Source organism: Hippocampus comes, unplaced genomic scaffold (assembly GCF_001891065.2).
Source record: "Hippocampus comes isolate QL1 unplaced genomic scaffold, H_comes_QL1_v1.1 scaffold118, whole genome shotgun sequence".
Taxonomy (NCBI): Eukaryota; Metazoa; Chordata; class Actinopteri; order Syngnathiformes; family Syngnathidae; genus Hippocampus; species Hippocampus comes.
In genome coordinates, this window is record NW_017805461.1 from 1034503 (window position 1) to 1048789 (window position 14287).

General features: G+C 40.5%; 1 protein-coding gene across 2 annotated transcripts in view; it reads left to right on the plus strand.

The window, feature by feature from the left end:
• The window catches only part of mapk9 (mitogen-activated protein kinase 9), a 29867-nt gene extending 24185 nt beyond the window's left edge, over positions 1 to 5682 (plus strand). Inside the window, exon 13 of one of the 2 annotated variants that reach the window (XM_019874780.1) lies at positions 5299 to 5670. In XM_019874780.1, the coding sequence (XP_019730339.1) occupies positions 5299 to 5420 (122 nt within the window). In that variant the 3' untranslated portion in view covers positions 5421 to 5670. Of the gene's footprint in view, positions 1 to 5298 lie in introns of both variants that reach the window. The other variant, XM_019874782.1, reaches the window with a different exon arrangement.
• The last annotated feature ends 8605 nt before the right edge of the window (positions 5683 to 14287 follow it).

The following is a 14287-nucleotide window of genomic DNA, read 5'->3' on the forward strand; positions in this document are numbered from 1 at the left end:
TGTGTGTGTGTGTGTGTGTGTGTGTGTGTGTGTGTGTGTGTGTGTGTGTGTGTGTGTGTGTGTGTGTGTGTGTGTGTCTTTAAGTGGAACTGACATCATCTGTTACTTTACTCCTACTCCTTTCGAGGGAGTGAAGACATAACTGGGACCCCAGAAATAGACTGTGGCACTGGTCACGATATGTAAAGCATTAAAATTTGTACTCCCTATTATTTTGTATTGTTACACTTGCACAATCTAATGAGAGCTAAAACAAGACCTTGAACATTTTTCTTTTACAGTTAGAAATGGTCAGTTTTGCATAACACCGTAAGATAGCTATTAAGAATGTACTTGTGAATGTCATTTGCAGTGTCGTTCACAGAATGTTTCCAATAAGTTGCCCAACATGAAGCAAATGGGGAAAAAAAGGAAAGCAAAAATCATGTTGACTTAATATTTTCTTGTCAACCGCTTCCATGCATGACAATAATTTCCCAAAACATCCATCCATCATTACCTGAACCACTTATCTTCACGAGGGTCGCGAGTGTGCTGGAGCCTTTCCCAGCTGGCATCGGGCAGTAGGCAGGGTATTCCCAAAACATATTTAACATCAGTTAAATAACTAATTTTCTAACATGAAAGTCAACATTTATTTTTGCTTATAATTTTTTTGCCCTTCAAACAAGTGATTAGAGGCATCACTGCAAACTATAGCCACCATTAATTTAACAAAATACACACTTAAGTCAATGTTTGTTTTACAATTATGTACCGGTAGTATACATTTCAATAAATTTGAATATCATAGAAAACTGGATTTATTTTTGTAGTTCAATGCAAAAAGTGAAAGTTAGATTCATGAATTCCATGGAAAATATTTTTGAGGCCAAATTCTACCTGGTTTCTAGAGTGACAATAATTTTGACGATGTAACATTCAAATATTTCCAGTGCACACCTGTGATCATGTCAGTGACAGAAATGACCCACTGTCATCTTTTTGGCTGACCTGTTCCCATATGTTGTCGTGGATGCTGACTTGAACCTAGTCAACTGTTTTTCACTCAAGTCAACTCACTGTGTGTTCATGGTGCGTCAATCCTCACAAGATTGACTGGACCGTAAAAGCGGCACCAAAACTGCAAACCACACATTCAGGTAATTTTTTTAAGTTGTGAAAAGCAATTCTAGGTCATCATATGTAAAACAATCAAATGAAAGAATCACGGTGGAATGTTTCTTCGCTGCATGACGACGTTTTCTTACTCGTTAGGTCTGACTTGTCGAGGACGTCATGCACCATTGGCCATTGAGTCTGTTATCCCCAAGGTGGCGCTGCAGACTTTCATAGCGTTTACCTCACACAACCGAGTGCCCCCCAAAAAAAGTCCATAAAGGCCTTTATTAGTCCCGCAACGGCATATTTATCAAGTGCGCGTAGGACAGAGCAATGTGGAAAAAAGATGACTGGAAACACTGTCACACTCCAATCAAGGCTTAGGGTTCTTAAATAGGCTTTAAAGGCAACTGTTCTGGTTTAGTGGAAGGTTTCAAGCTGGGGTTTGAGTTTTAATTTAGGGATTCTAGCATGGTTTAGGGTTTGTAGTTAGGGTTTAAAGCCAGGGTTAGGGTTGTAAACAAGGTTTAATTAAAGTTTCATATTACGGTTTCTAAACAGTCTTAGGTTCGTCCTTATTTTTGCTTCCTTTCTTATTTGGTACTCCAGCTTCCTCTGACATCTCTCCAAACATTTGACAGGTTCATGGAAGAATCTAAATAGTCCAAAGGTGTGAATATGAGTGTGAATGGTTGTTTGTCTATTTTATGCACCCTGTGATTAATTGACTGGCGGCCATTCCATAAGCCGAACAGAAAATGGATGGATGGATGACATGTTAATAATCAACAGTATTTTGCACCCATTGTCCGAGCCACTTTTCCGCACAAGGGTTACGGGCGTGCTGGAGCGTATCCCAGCCATTTTAGGCGCAGGGAGAACATGCTAACCCCACACAGGAAGGTTGAGGCCAGATTCAAGCCCTGGACCTCTGTACTGTGAGGGGGACGTGCTAACCAGCCGGCCACTGTGCCGCACAACAGTATTTTTCTGTTGTTAAAATTCCTGAATAATTCAGCGAATGCCTTGTTGATTGTGCAATGTTGACTATTGCACATTTGTGTATGGATCCCACTGCTGAACACTGCTCAATTTGTTTGAAACAGATGGAGTGGTTGACTGTTCCATTGAAGGCATTATGAACTGTCCATTTAGCACCCATGTTCATTTTGTTTTAATGCAAATGAATGTTGTCGAATTACATGTTCCTGCGACTTAATTAAAACCAATTATAGCTTTGACGCTTCCATATAGATTAAAGAGTCACAAAATGATATTTAAAGGTCCACGCCCTCACCAACATCATCCCGGAATGTTCATAGGAGTGACAAAGTGCAACGGAACCAAAACATCGTGGCATTTACTTTAACTGTTTATCCAATATGTCATGTCCCACTCAAATAATGGCAAACCACCTTGTGGCCTTTACCTTTCCTCACCTTTGACCTCATCACTTAGGCTCTGGTGCTCCACTAATACAGGGGTGACGTTATCTCCGAAAGCTGTCATCCATCTGGCATTTCTGCACTTCTCATAGGTCTGCATAATCTTTAGTAGCTATGACGACAGGCCCCATGGCAACACGACCCCCATGGCAGTCCCAAAAAGGGCATTGCCTTCTGTGACACACTCCAATTGTGATTTTGATGCGCAGAAACACTTGATTTTCTTTCGACAATTGCAGTATTTACACTGCAACAGCACAGTTATGCATTTGCATTTCAACAAATGTTTAATACACCATACATATTGGGTAATTATAATTCAACAGTATGTCGTTATACTGTACAGCACTGTCACTGGCGGTTTCTGGCATGTGTAATATGTGCGGCCTTCAAAGGGGCGTCTTGCACAGGAGGATAGGACCGCCGTGGTCAATAATTTTATTATTGCCCACTGCGGTCAGTATTATTTTATTTTATAATTCCCACGACACCAATTGTACAAATATAACTGTAGCATAATTGGACTGATTACTTGACGCTTAAAAATATGCAGCATCTTATATATATATATATATATATATATATATATTAAAACAGATGAGTCTGCCGGTGCAGAACTACAATTATGCGGGATTTGCTGTCATCTAGAATGTCCCGAATGTTGCTTGCTAACTCCCAACAACAACAACAACAAAAATATTTTTCCCCCGGAATTGTCCTCTTAAAAAAACAAAAAAAAAAAAAACTACTTACTGCGATATTCCTAAGACTTCACTTTTAACTTACACTTTTGAGCTATGAAAAATGTTGGATTAAAAGATTGCACATTTGATTTAAACCGCTGAATTATGCTCAGGTGATACAGCGAATGAACTTGAAAGATTTTCTTTTGAAGCATAAATCTTTTTAACACATTGGCTAAGCACCTCAAATCCCAGATGAGTCATCATTCATTCTTCCAAAGAAGGATTTTTACCCGTTATAGTGTCTGACATGTACTTTTCCTGCAGTGTTATTTGCAAGTGTCTTTTTATAGGTTTCTCAACCATTTTAAACGAATGTCTGCTTCGGAGGTTACTTTCATTGTCAGCATGATTGGAGAACACGAACACAATGTTTTCTGGCAACAGATGCTCACAACTACAGGAGGATGAACAGCACACTCTGGAGATACGAGGACATGTTTCTGCCAGACTAAATCAGATTAGGTTGCTTTCATTCAAACACATTCCCTGCACCATGTAACTTCTCACACATCCTAAATTGTGCGTTGATGGTTACTTTATTGTTTATTTTTGGATTATTGCGAGAGACAGCTCATTATTACGCTTTTACAAAATATTGCTAGTTTTGTGCATTTTCCACACATCAGAGTATCACACTTCTTGGTAGTTATTATCACGAGGGAAAGTTACCATGGTAACGATTTCTTTGAGTGAGAGCACTTAGGAGCAAAAACCTAGCAACCAGCCTGCTCCTCTGTAAGGCATGTGACACACATGCAGCCGCCATTTTTTAGCACACAGCAGTTGCCCGAGAGTACCAGATGTTCTGTTCTGGGTTTCCCTTTGAACTGAGACATTTTGCATGTGCTCCAATTTTTGGGCTGAGAAGAAATAGTAAAGAGAATTATGTGCAAGAAGGTCTATCAGCAGAAATGTTTGATATATATATATATATATATATATATATATATATACACACTGCAAAATGAACTAAATTATAACGGGTATTTGTATTATTGTAAATAGTGGTATTATATTTTAATCTGTCTATTTTTAAATAAAATCTAATCATCAAATAATTTGTTTCTAACCACAATGACGTTTGCTGGTGCCCTGGTTGGCGATGTCTGCTTCCGCCCGGAAAATTGGCCACGTTGAGATTCCAACCGAAGAACTCTGAGGCAGATGTGGCAACCTTGCTGCTGTTCATAGTGTTTGTGTCTATTTCATATTATTCTTGTTATTATTACTACGCTTTTGGGAAAAAAATAACTAAAGTGTTTACATTAAAAAAAAAAATTCGATCTTTTTCCTCACAAATCGCGGCTGCTGGCATCCTGATTGGCTACTTACGCGGCGGCTTGCTTTTGATTGGTTCTTAGCGCTCTTTCATTGGTGACTAATCTGCCCGCAAATTGATTATTTACATTATTTTTTAAAATATTTTTTTCAACACATGAACATATATTACATTATCATTATATATTTGAATTTTATCGAAGCGGTTTGCCCAACTCCCATAATGAGGAACGCGAGCGTTGTCCTGATTGGCTCCTTCCACGGCAGCTCGCTTTGGATTTGTTGTTACTGGTGTCCGGTCTGTGATTGGTGACTCTCCGGCATGTTGATCACGCCCACCGAAGCAGCGGTTCGCCACCGCCTGGGCTGGCCCACTTGGTGGACCTTGGCGACGGCCATTCATTCTTCTGCGGTCCGCCGGAGGACGTGGAACCCAAAAGCACATGCACGCAGAGCTCACATTAGCCACATGTTGATGAAGTATTTCCCTAAATAGATGTTTGGATTGAGTGAAAGGATTGTGTGTTTCAAATGTGTCAGGAATGGCCATGCTTAAGAAGAACCCAAGAGCAAAGAAGAGGAGTGAAAAAAGGAAGATCGCATTGGCTGGACCATGGGGCGAAAATGCTGATTTGATGACTTATTCAGGATTTCTTTGGAGTTCTCCTGCAAGGGTTTCTTTGAAAAGATGTATTTAGTGTTGCTTTTTTTGGTGTGTTTGTTTGCAGGATGTGCAGCTGAGGGTTGTTGGAACAGACCGGGCGGACGGATAGGGAGGAGGTGTGACAGCGAGGGAGAACAGAGAGAAAGACTGGCTGGAAATAAAAGCAAATGTAGGAGAGCTCAGTAAGGAGACATCCTCCACATAGATGAGCCCACGTAAGACAACAAGGATACAGATGAAAACGTATAGAATAACGCTGCTGGTGAACGCACAATGGAAGGTGTGAGGAAAATGAACTCATTGATCATGGCTCAGAAAGTGTTTGTGACTATTTAGTATTTCTGTACCATTTTGTCAAAATGGTTGTCCTTCCTTCTTCCTCCCTTCAACCAGGACAGTTTGGACAAGCAGTTTTGTCTTACGGAATGTGTGCATGTTTGTGTGTGTGTGTGTGTGTTTGTGCACTTGTGTGTTTGTGTGTGTACGTGTGATGGGCACACATTTGAACCAGGTCCAGTGTACACAGAGCCCTCTGCTCATTGGCCATCTCTGAGTCACCGTGGGAGACCGGCCTGGGATGGCCGAGCGAGTCTGGGAGAGTAAACAATAGCATGATGGGAACAGCTCACGTAGGGATCAGCAGGTCAGCGGGCTGCATTGCAGTCATCATCTGTCAACCATGTTGATCGGCATTAGTGAGACTGAGCTCCAACATCCCTTCATGCAAATGTGCCATTGCAATTTATTCCTGGCTCGTGTTTGTCGGCTGCGATGCTTGAGTGCATACAGTGTAAAGTACTAGTACTAGTTAGTAAAGACCTGATGCAGCGCGCTGGATTTACATATGGTTGCTTTCTATTAATAAGTCCAGGGAACCCGCAGCTCATATTTATTTATACAAGCGTACAGACAGTGAGAGCAGAACAGATAGGTGTGTGTATTTATGAGCTCACAGTAACTGGATTATTAATACAAAGTAGCACATCAAAGAAACGGGTGCACACTTTTTTTTATAGACATGGGTTGAACAGAAAATGGAAAATGAAATAATAAGGGTGTTGCTGTTGCTGCCAGGCTCTTTATCATCCTTTGAAACCAAACAATTTGGGCTGCTCACACAGTAAACGGACAGGAGATATGCTGGCTTTTTTTTTTGTTTGTCAGGCAATGTCAACGCCACTCTAACCTGCCCAGGGCCTTCAGAATTACTCATGCTGGCCCAACTAAAGCTACATTAGCAATGGCTGTGACTGTTTGATTTTTTTTAACTCATCCGGTTCCAGATTTGTCCTCACAGGGCCAGTATACTGGCCCTCAATAATGTCAGCAATTTTCCACCCACCTCTTGGCAAATCAGAACAAGGCAAATTCAATGAACAAAACACGTCTTTCGCGAATGTATTTTTATTTCAATGTTTTATGTTTGTTTATGCATGTTTGTCGTGCCGTATTGTGTTTGGATATTACTGATGGTTTCTATAACTGCGACGTGATCGTGGTAGAATTAAGCACTAGATTAACTCAGAGGAAAATCCAGGTGCACACAAAGAACTAGGTTTCGCATGGGTGCACACGAATATGGCGTTACATGGCACAAGAAGGCACACTCAATTTCCGCCGTTCTTAGTGTTTGTCATTTGATTGTTTTATATTCATGGCCTTGAAGTGGTTTTGATACAAATACTGTATTTATTGTAAATTATAGGACGGTAACCATGCAATTTTCAATTCCGCGGAATTGGATCAGAAAGATCTGTTTTTCAAATCAATTCTCATTTTTCAAGGTCACAAAGCGACAAAATTGATTATCAAAGTCTTAAAAAGGCTGCGCACGTGCCAGAGTGCTGGGTGAACTTTCCAAAAAGAATGTTTGGAGAGAAAAAGAAATGAACACGTTTTCATACTTGTTCACAGCTCCTTAAGAAACAGAGACACAAGAGTGAGATGTGGCAACATTTGGATGTGGAGGGGCAAGAAGAGAGTGTTGCACATGCAGAACCCTCAATTCCTGGCAGCCCCACCTGTGCCCAAGGAGAACAACGTAGGTCAAGTGTTCGTTTGTTTGCAAATTTGTGAAAATGTTTTGTTCACTGGCGCTCTGTCTTGAAAAAACAAGCTTATAGTATTTATGTCATCACAATGGCCAAGTCTGACTTTCCACCTCAAATATGAAATATGAAAAGCAGTCAACCTTAGAGCAGAAGTGAACAAAGCACCACACGCCTTCCTACAAAGTCGATGTACAACACAATGATTCTCTGTGGCGTTATGGTAGGATTTGTTGTCTGTCAGCAAACGTTGAATGGGATTGATCATAGTAATAAAAAAGATTGACACTCTTGGTCACCCGCCGTTTGTAGAGAAACACCCCTAAGTCATTGTAAATGAAGAATGAATGAAAAGAAGAACACTAACTTTATCCAAACGGTAGCTAACAATCACCTCGACTGGGGAAATCCGTAGAGTCCATTTTCTTGGCTTGTGGGAGAGATTGTTGAGGGAGATCCTCCAGGATTAAGTTCACGCTGCAATGACCGAGCAGGGTTCTTTAAACCTTGACATTCCGTGAGGGAAGCAATAAAATTTTTGAATTAGAGATGGAGAGGAAATGTCTTTTTCCCTTCCTTCCTTCCTTCCTCCCTTCCTCCCTCCCTTCCTTCCTTCCTTCCTTCCTTCCTTCCTTCCTTCCTTCCTTCCTTCCTTCCTGTCTTTCTGTCTTTCTTTATTTCATGCCTCACTTCAACACTTTTTGACACCAGTTACGTTCCTGTTATCCAGAGCGTTAGTGCCATCTTCTGGTATCTCATGGCATGATGGAAATCGCACAACGAAATGAATAGGTGAGTTTTTCAGTAAACAGCTGAGGTAACGTTCCTCAAATTGCTTCCATTTCTGATGAACAAACCGCAAACAGGGATTCACAGTGTTGTAACAGTAGTCGGTTGTGGTCAAAATAAGGAGCCCGTGAAGGGTAATCGCTCTATATTAAAGATGTTTTGTGTTTATGTGAAATGTCATCAAAATGCCACGTCATAATCCCAGGGGTGACACTTGTCTGAACGGTATCACTGTTTTGTTTGTAAATGCTTTGAAATAACATGAAACACATTGAGTTAACGTGTGTCTGAAATGCGCAATATCAATATAGCAATTTTGCTTTGCCTTGCCTTTTTTCCCAATGTGTTACAGTTTATCGTTTTCTTATTTCAGCAGGCAGCTTCGCCGTTGCTGTACTTGCAAAAGAGAGACTGGAAAGCGGAGATGAAGCTGTTTGAAGGTAATTCTAAGAAAATCTGGAGGCACATTCTGTCTTCACACCCGCATTCTGTATCTCTCAGTGGGACAGCTGATGATCACATACTCAGCTGCCTTCTTCTACCGCACACCTCCACGCCTCCGGGTACACACACATGCACGCGCACACACTTGCTCTCCATAAAAATCGGGTTGCTGTCGACTGCGGAAACCTGTGCGACTAAAAGAAGTATTAAAACATTCACCGTGCAATTTTCTGCATCCCTATCTGGCTCCTCGATAAGGGAGTGTTTTGTGGTACATCATAAATATACATAAGATAAAAACGCCACCTGTCATTTATTCCCTCAGCTATATCAACCCATCTGCAAGAAATATTCAGCGTAAATGAAAAAGTGGAACGTAAAGTGGTGCTGGAATTGGCATAGAGTGTGCGCTTTGTCCCTGCTGAAGCCCACGTTCACCAGATACTTTTAAAAAATCCCCTCGGGCTCATTCAAGCTTGCAGGAGAGCCACATACCATCAAATTATTGAACATAATGCTTTCCATGTCTTCCCTCGGCGTCTTTATCTCCCGCCCTCGCGCACAACTTGTCACTGTCTGCCTCGTTTCCTCCTCCTCTCTCCTCCGTCTTTTTCACAAGAAGATTTGCTTCCCATCAGGAAACTTGTCAGGCATAACAAATGAACGATCTTTTTCTATATGCGTCCAAGATGAAAGGCGGGGTATTCATTTGCTTCTCCGTACAAAGGAGGATCATTTTAGAATCTTTCCATTTGCCCTTTGATCGTGAAAATTAAAAGAGATGACAAAAGAAGGGGATAACACCGCTCGGTAAAAATGGCTTGACAATAGCTTGAGGGTGATCACGTTTTTACAGTCCCTTCTCATGTACTGTGTCACCGCTCTACTTTCACAAATGGGGTTGTGATCTTGCAGTTTTGTTACATTCAAATTATAGACGGTACGAGTCATATTTTTTTCATTAGCGCATTATGGTTCACATTTTCCCTTAGCATTCAAATGTTTTTTTTAAACCACTTTCTTGGTTGTTATTTTAGAATTTCATAGTTTATTGGTACATTAACTGCAACATGCTCGAATTGATCTAAAGCCTTTATTTTGGGAGTCTCATTTCCTTGTCCCACATTTAAAGGCCCTGTCAGGCCAAAAGAGGGACGATTTGTTCTGTAAAGTCTTGTTTCTTGGTTGAAAGTGTGGGAAAGCCAATTTTCACATCAGCAAAACTTCAAATAGTTTAATTGCTTAACCTAAAATGTTATCGACATGTTCTGCCTTGAAATTTTGAATTCACCCAACTTGTGAGATATGGCAATTTAATAGTGGTCAAAAATGTATTTTGTCATTTCAACAGATATTTAGCGTTGCAAAATATTCACATCAGAGCTTCTTACCTTTTTGAGTTCATGTAAATGATGTTTCAGATTGATTTTATTGTCGAACAATATTGTTTCTTATTTCCATATGTTACCATAAGCTAAGTTTTACATGATCGGGATTTTGGAACCGAACATCGATCAGCAAGTTAAAAAAAAAAAAAATAATAATAATAATAATGATCACGATCCGATCAGAAGATGGACCAATTTTTCCAATCTATTGAAACATCTTTTTTATTTACTGTATAGTAGACCCCAGCTATATGTGGAGGATTGGAACTGGCCTGGCCCAGAAATAGCCCAAATTTACAAGTAAGCTCATTGAAATGCATTTGGAAAAAGTAACAATTGAACAATTGTTGGGCAATTAACAAATTCTTCCATAAATGCTGACAAGCAAAAACAACTACATATGCCGAGAAACCTTGGATTATTAACACTGACAATGCAGAACGTACTTGGAGTACACGGGATTGGTTGCTGTAATGTCTTATTTTGCGGAGCTGATCAGTAATGTCGTTGATTGATCAGCAAATTATGACATTGCAACCGATCGCCAATTTTGCATAAAATACAAAATATCTTCCAATCCGATCCAGCCAATCAGAACTTTCTTCAATTCATCATAAATCTTCTGATGTACATTTCGGGGGGTGAGCATGTGATATTTATTCATTTTGCCTCCTCTTATTCAAAGCTGCCTGACGCTTCATCACATTTGGAAAAGAAATCCTCGAAATTGCTTTGCCTGTCTCATATGAACCCTCATTAACGAGACGCAACACCCCGTCTCGCACACCCACACTATTCCCTGGGATTTTATACCTACTGGAGAAATCAATTAGGAAGATTACAGAGACTTCCAACTCTCCTCAGACAGCAGTTAAAGATGAGCTGCGTCGTCATTGTTTGATCATTACCTCAAGAGACCATCTAGACAGGGATAGAGGCAAGAAAGCAGCTCCAATGTGACCACAGAGTGGAGCAGAGAAAGAACGGGAGGAAGAAGACAAGAGGGACAGAGGGAGGGAGAGCTGAAATCTTTTTTTTTTCCAACTGGGAAAGAATGACAATAGAAAAGCTCATCCTGGATACGGCACCATTGTAAAGGTCCCCGCTGTCTACATTTCCATTGCTTTAAATAAAACCTTTCATTTCAAACGGCTCGATTTTTGATTGAACAACTCGCCATAGTTTAAGTGCCCAAAACCCATTTCAAAAGAGCTTTTCCCAAAATGTGGAAGATGAAGATGTGCCTAGAGCTTTTCTCAAGGGCTGTAATATTATGTCCTATCCATTTTTTTTTCACTGAGTGAAGAGTAGCCCACATAGGCCACTTTTCCTCCCTCCTCCATCTATACACTGCCGCTAGTCATTTGCAACTATCCATTAACTGCGCCAGTACGACGCCTGTAGGATGAGGGGGAAAAATGGTTGTTGCTCTCTTAAAAGGATTTTCAGAGCGATGGAAAAACATTAACATAACCGAGGTCACAAGAAATGGGTCATTGGATAAACACAAAGAGAGAAATGAGATGGTATTAAAGAAAGTAGAAAAAATTTGCATTAGCAGAAAGTCCCCCCCACCTCCAAATGAATAACTGTGCTCTATGGTCCGTGAACATAAAATATCTAATCAATTGCATTTTTAATAAATTTTTGAAATGGTAAAGAGACTTTATGGACACCCTGTGTGTGTGTGTGTGTGTGTGTGTGTGTGTGTGTGTGTGTGTTCCTATCTATATCTATATCTATCTATCTATATACACACACACACACACACACACACACACACAAACACACACACACATTTTGGGAAAGTACAAATTTGAGGATCACACCATTGACTGTATGGACCGAATGGCGCCTTGTCAATGGTTTGTTAACATACGCATTAGTACAACTGCACGCTCGAATAATATCCAGTACACGAGCTGCATCCCAAATTCTGTCTTTCTAATATTGTTCAGTTTTGATTGACACTGGCAGAGAGCGATTCATTTTGGTTGAGAGAGGTGTTCTACAGCACAGTGGACTTGCATAGCCGCATTTGATCACGTTTTTTCTTTTGAATTCATTTAATTGTCCAAGTGTGCCTCAGGTTGTGGTATGAGATATGATGGGAACCCTTTCACAGTCCTCATGTTTCTCTTCCAGTTTTGGCTAGTAAGAAATTGTAACTATCCAAGAAGCTTGTTAACGAGCAGCATTGCACACTTGGGATGAGTGAGAGGGAGAAAAAGGCTACGGGGGCCAGTTATCAACTCGCTGATGCGGGACCACATGGGGAGAGAGAGCAGAACATGTTGGAGATGAATATTTCCCTCTGTCACAGAGCATCCAGCTGCCTCCCAAGCATCTGTAATGAAGAACGAAGTACAGTACTTGAAAGACTATGATGAGTGAGAGTGGCAATTCATTTGCAAGAGAGTGAAACGAGTGGAGAGAATAGGGGAAAAAGGGAAAAAGCCGGCTACAGCTGTCGAGCTGTGATAGAGACGAATGTTACTTGCTGTTTTCACAGGCTATTTCCCCCAGGCTTTGTGTTCGCACAGCCAGAGATGTTTCAACCACAGAGAAGGCCATTTGTAGACCTGACGACATTCATGAGAAAATCTATAAACATTCAAGAATGTAAGTAACAGTGTGGGCAAATAAACAGTAACAAACAAGCTGTGCTTGGAATTTGTAGTTCGTTGGAAATTGAGGGATACTGCATGAGAGGTGATGTCACTAAGCCAAAATTCCAAAGAGGGGAGGTGAGGACTCCAAGGCCAGTTTAATACTCTGCATTCAAGTGTGTCATAGTGTCAGCAGGGGATGGCATCAAATCGGTCTGATTGAGTGCTTCCAAATAAATATGAAGTGCCGTATACTTGCCCAAAATAACAAAATCCTTTCTCATGAAAAAAAAAAAAAAAACTTGCATCCTGGCCTTACAAATTCTGACACAATTTTTTTTAAATTTGTCTTGATTACCCAAAACCCTGTTATGAAAACAAAAACACTGTCTGCTTCGACCTGTGTGGGACCAGAAATAAGTGTGGTTATAAGAGGTATTTTGGTGACTGTGAGAGCTTTTTAATCTGCAGGTTAATTTTTATGGTGTGAGAAAGGTTTTCTAATGTGTGTGAGGGGTTTTCTGGTCTACACTAGAAAGACTTAATTCTAAGAGGTATTCTCTGTGACTGTGGGATATTCTGGGGGGCTAAGAGAGAGGTCTTTTGACTCAAGTGAGTTTTGAGATGATGTGTTGAGATGATTCATCCATTCATCTATCCATTTTTTAAATGCATAATCATGTAAATGCCAATGAGGGCAAATGACATCATCAGCCAATTTTATTTACCTTTGTCAGATAGGCCTGAGCTGTATGACTGTTTAAAAACAAATGTTGTCCCATTGTTCTTTTTCCCATGGGATGCCAAAGTAAATTTAGCTTGTGTCTCATTTGCGCATCGAATGTATGGAATGTATTCAACAGCATTTAAATGAGGCTGATGCGGCATTGCCCTCAGCTGTGTTAAAATTGCAGCCCAAAGTGTTCTCATAGAATGTGCGGCCATCTGGCTGCATGTGATGCGCAGCTGATGCATTGGCTCCGGTCTCCCACTCATTAAAACAACGTGTAGTGACGAGATTAAATTTGGGCCAATCTAGTCAAGCAGACCTGGGCAGAGTACGGCTCAGGGGCGACATCTGGCCCGCCCACAGTCTCTGACTGGCCCTCACAGTGACAATGAAGTCACAATAAAATGTAACTATATGGTGCTCTTATTTTGAAAGTTCTACTTTTTATGTGTACGTGTGGACGCTTGTACAAGCGAGGCAGTGAGCAAGAACTACGATTGTGCCAATTTCGCACATTTTCTGTTATTCTATTGACTATATTGAGGGACTTTTCCGAACCCACTAGCAACTATTTTTTTCCAAACAGAGACTAGCAAATAGGACAACATTCTACAAACTTATTTCCTGCACAATGGAGAGAAGAGGGCCAAGAAGAGTTGCCCAATTATACTTTATGCAAATCTACACTTATACTGTACTTACCAGGGGTCATCACTATATACATACATCACTGTCAATAATATACTTCACTTAACTTATATACATTAAACTATATAGTTGGGTGTCCTGACCAGGAAGGGCTAATATGAGTTGGCGGATGATGGACAAAATTAATAATATGATTTTTAACATGGAATGATGTCATGTTAATGATTGCTTCTAATTTTGTTGAACATTTTGATTTCTTTCTTCTTCTTTTTTTGTGACCCCTTTGCAAAATTAATTGTATAATCGAGCTCATTAGGGTGCAGGAAATGTTTACTTCATGTATTGGCTGATGAGCGTGCGTGAAGCAAAATGGGGAATCAAAAATGAAATGCAATTC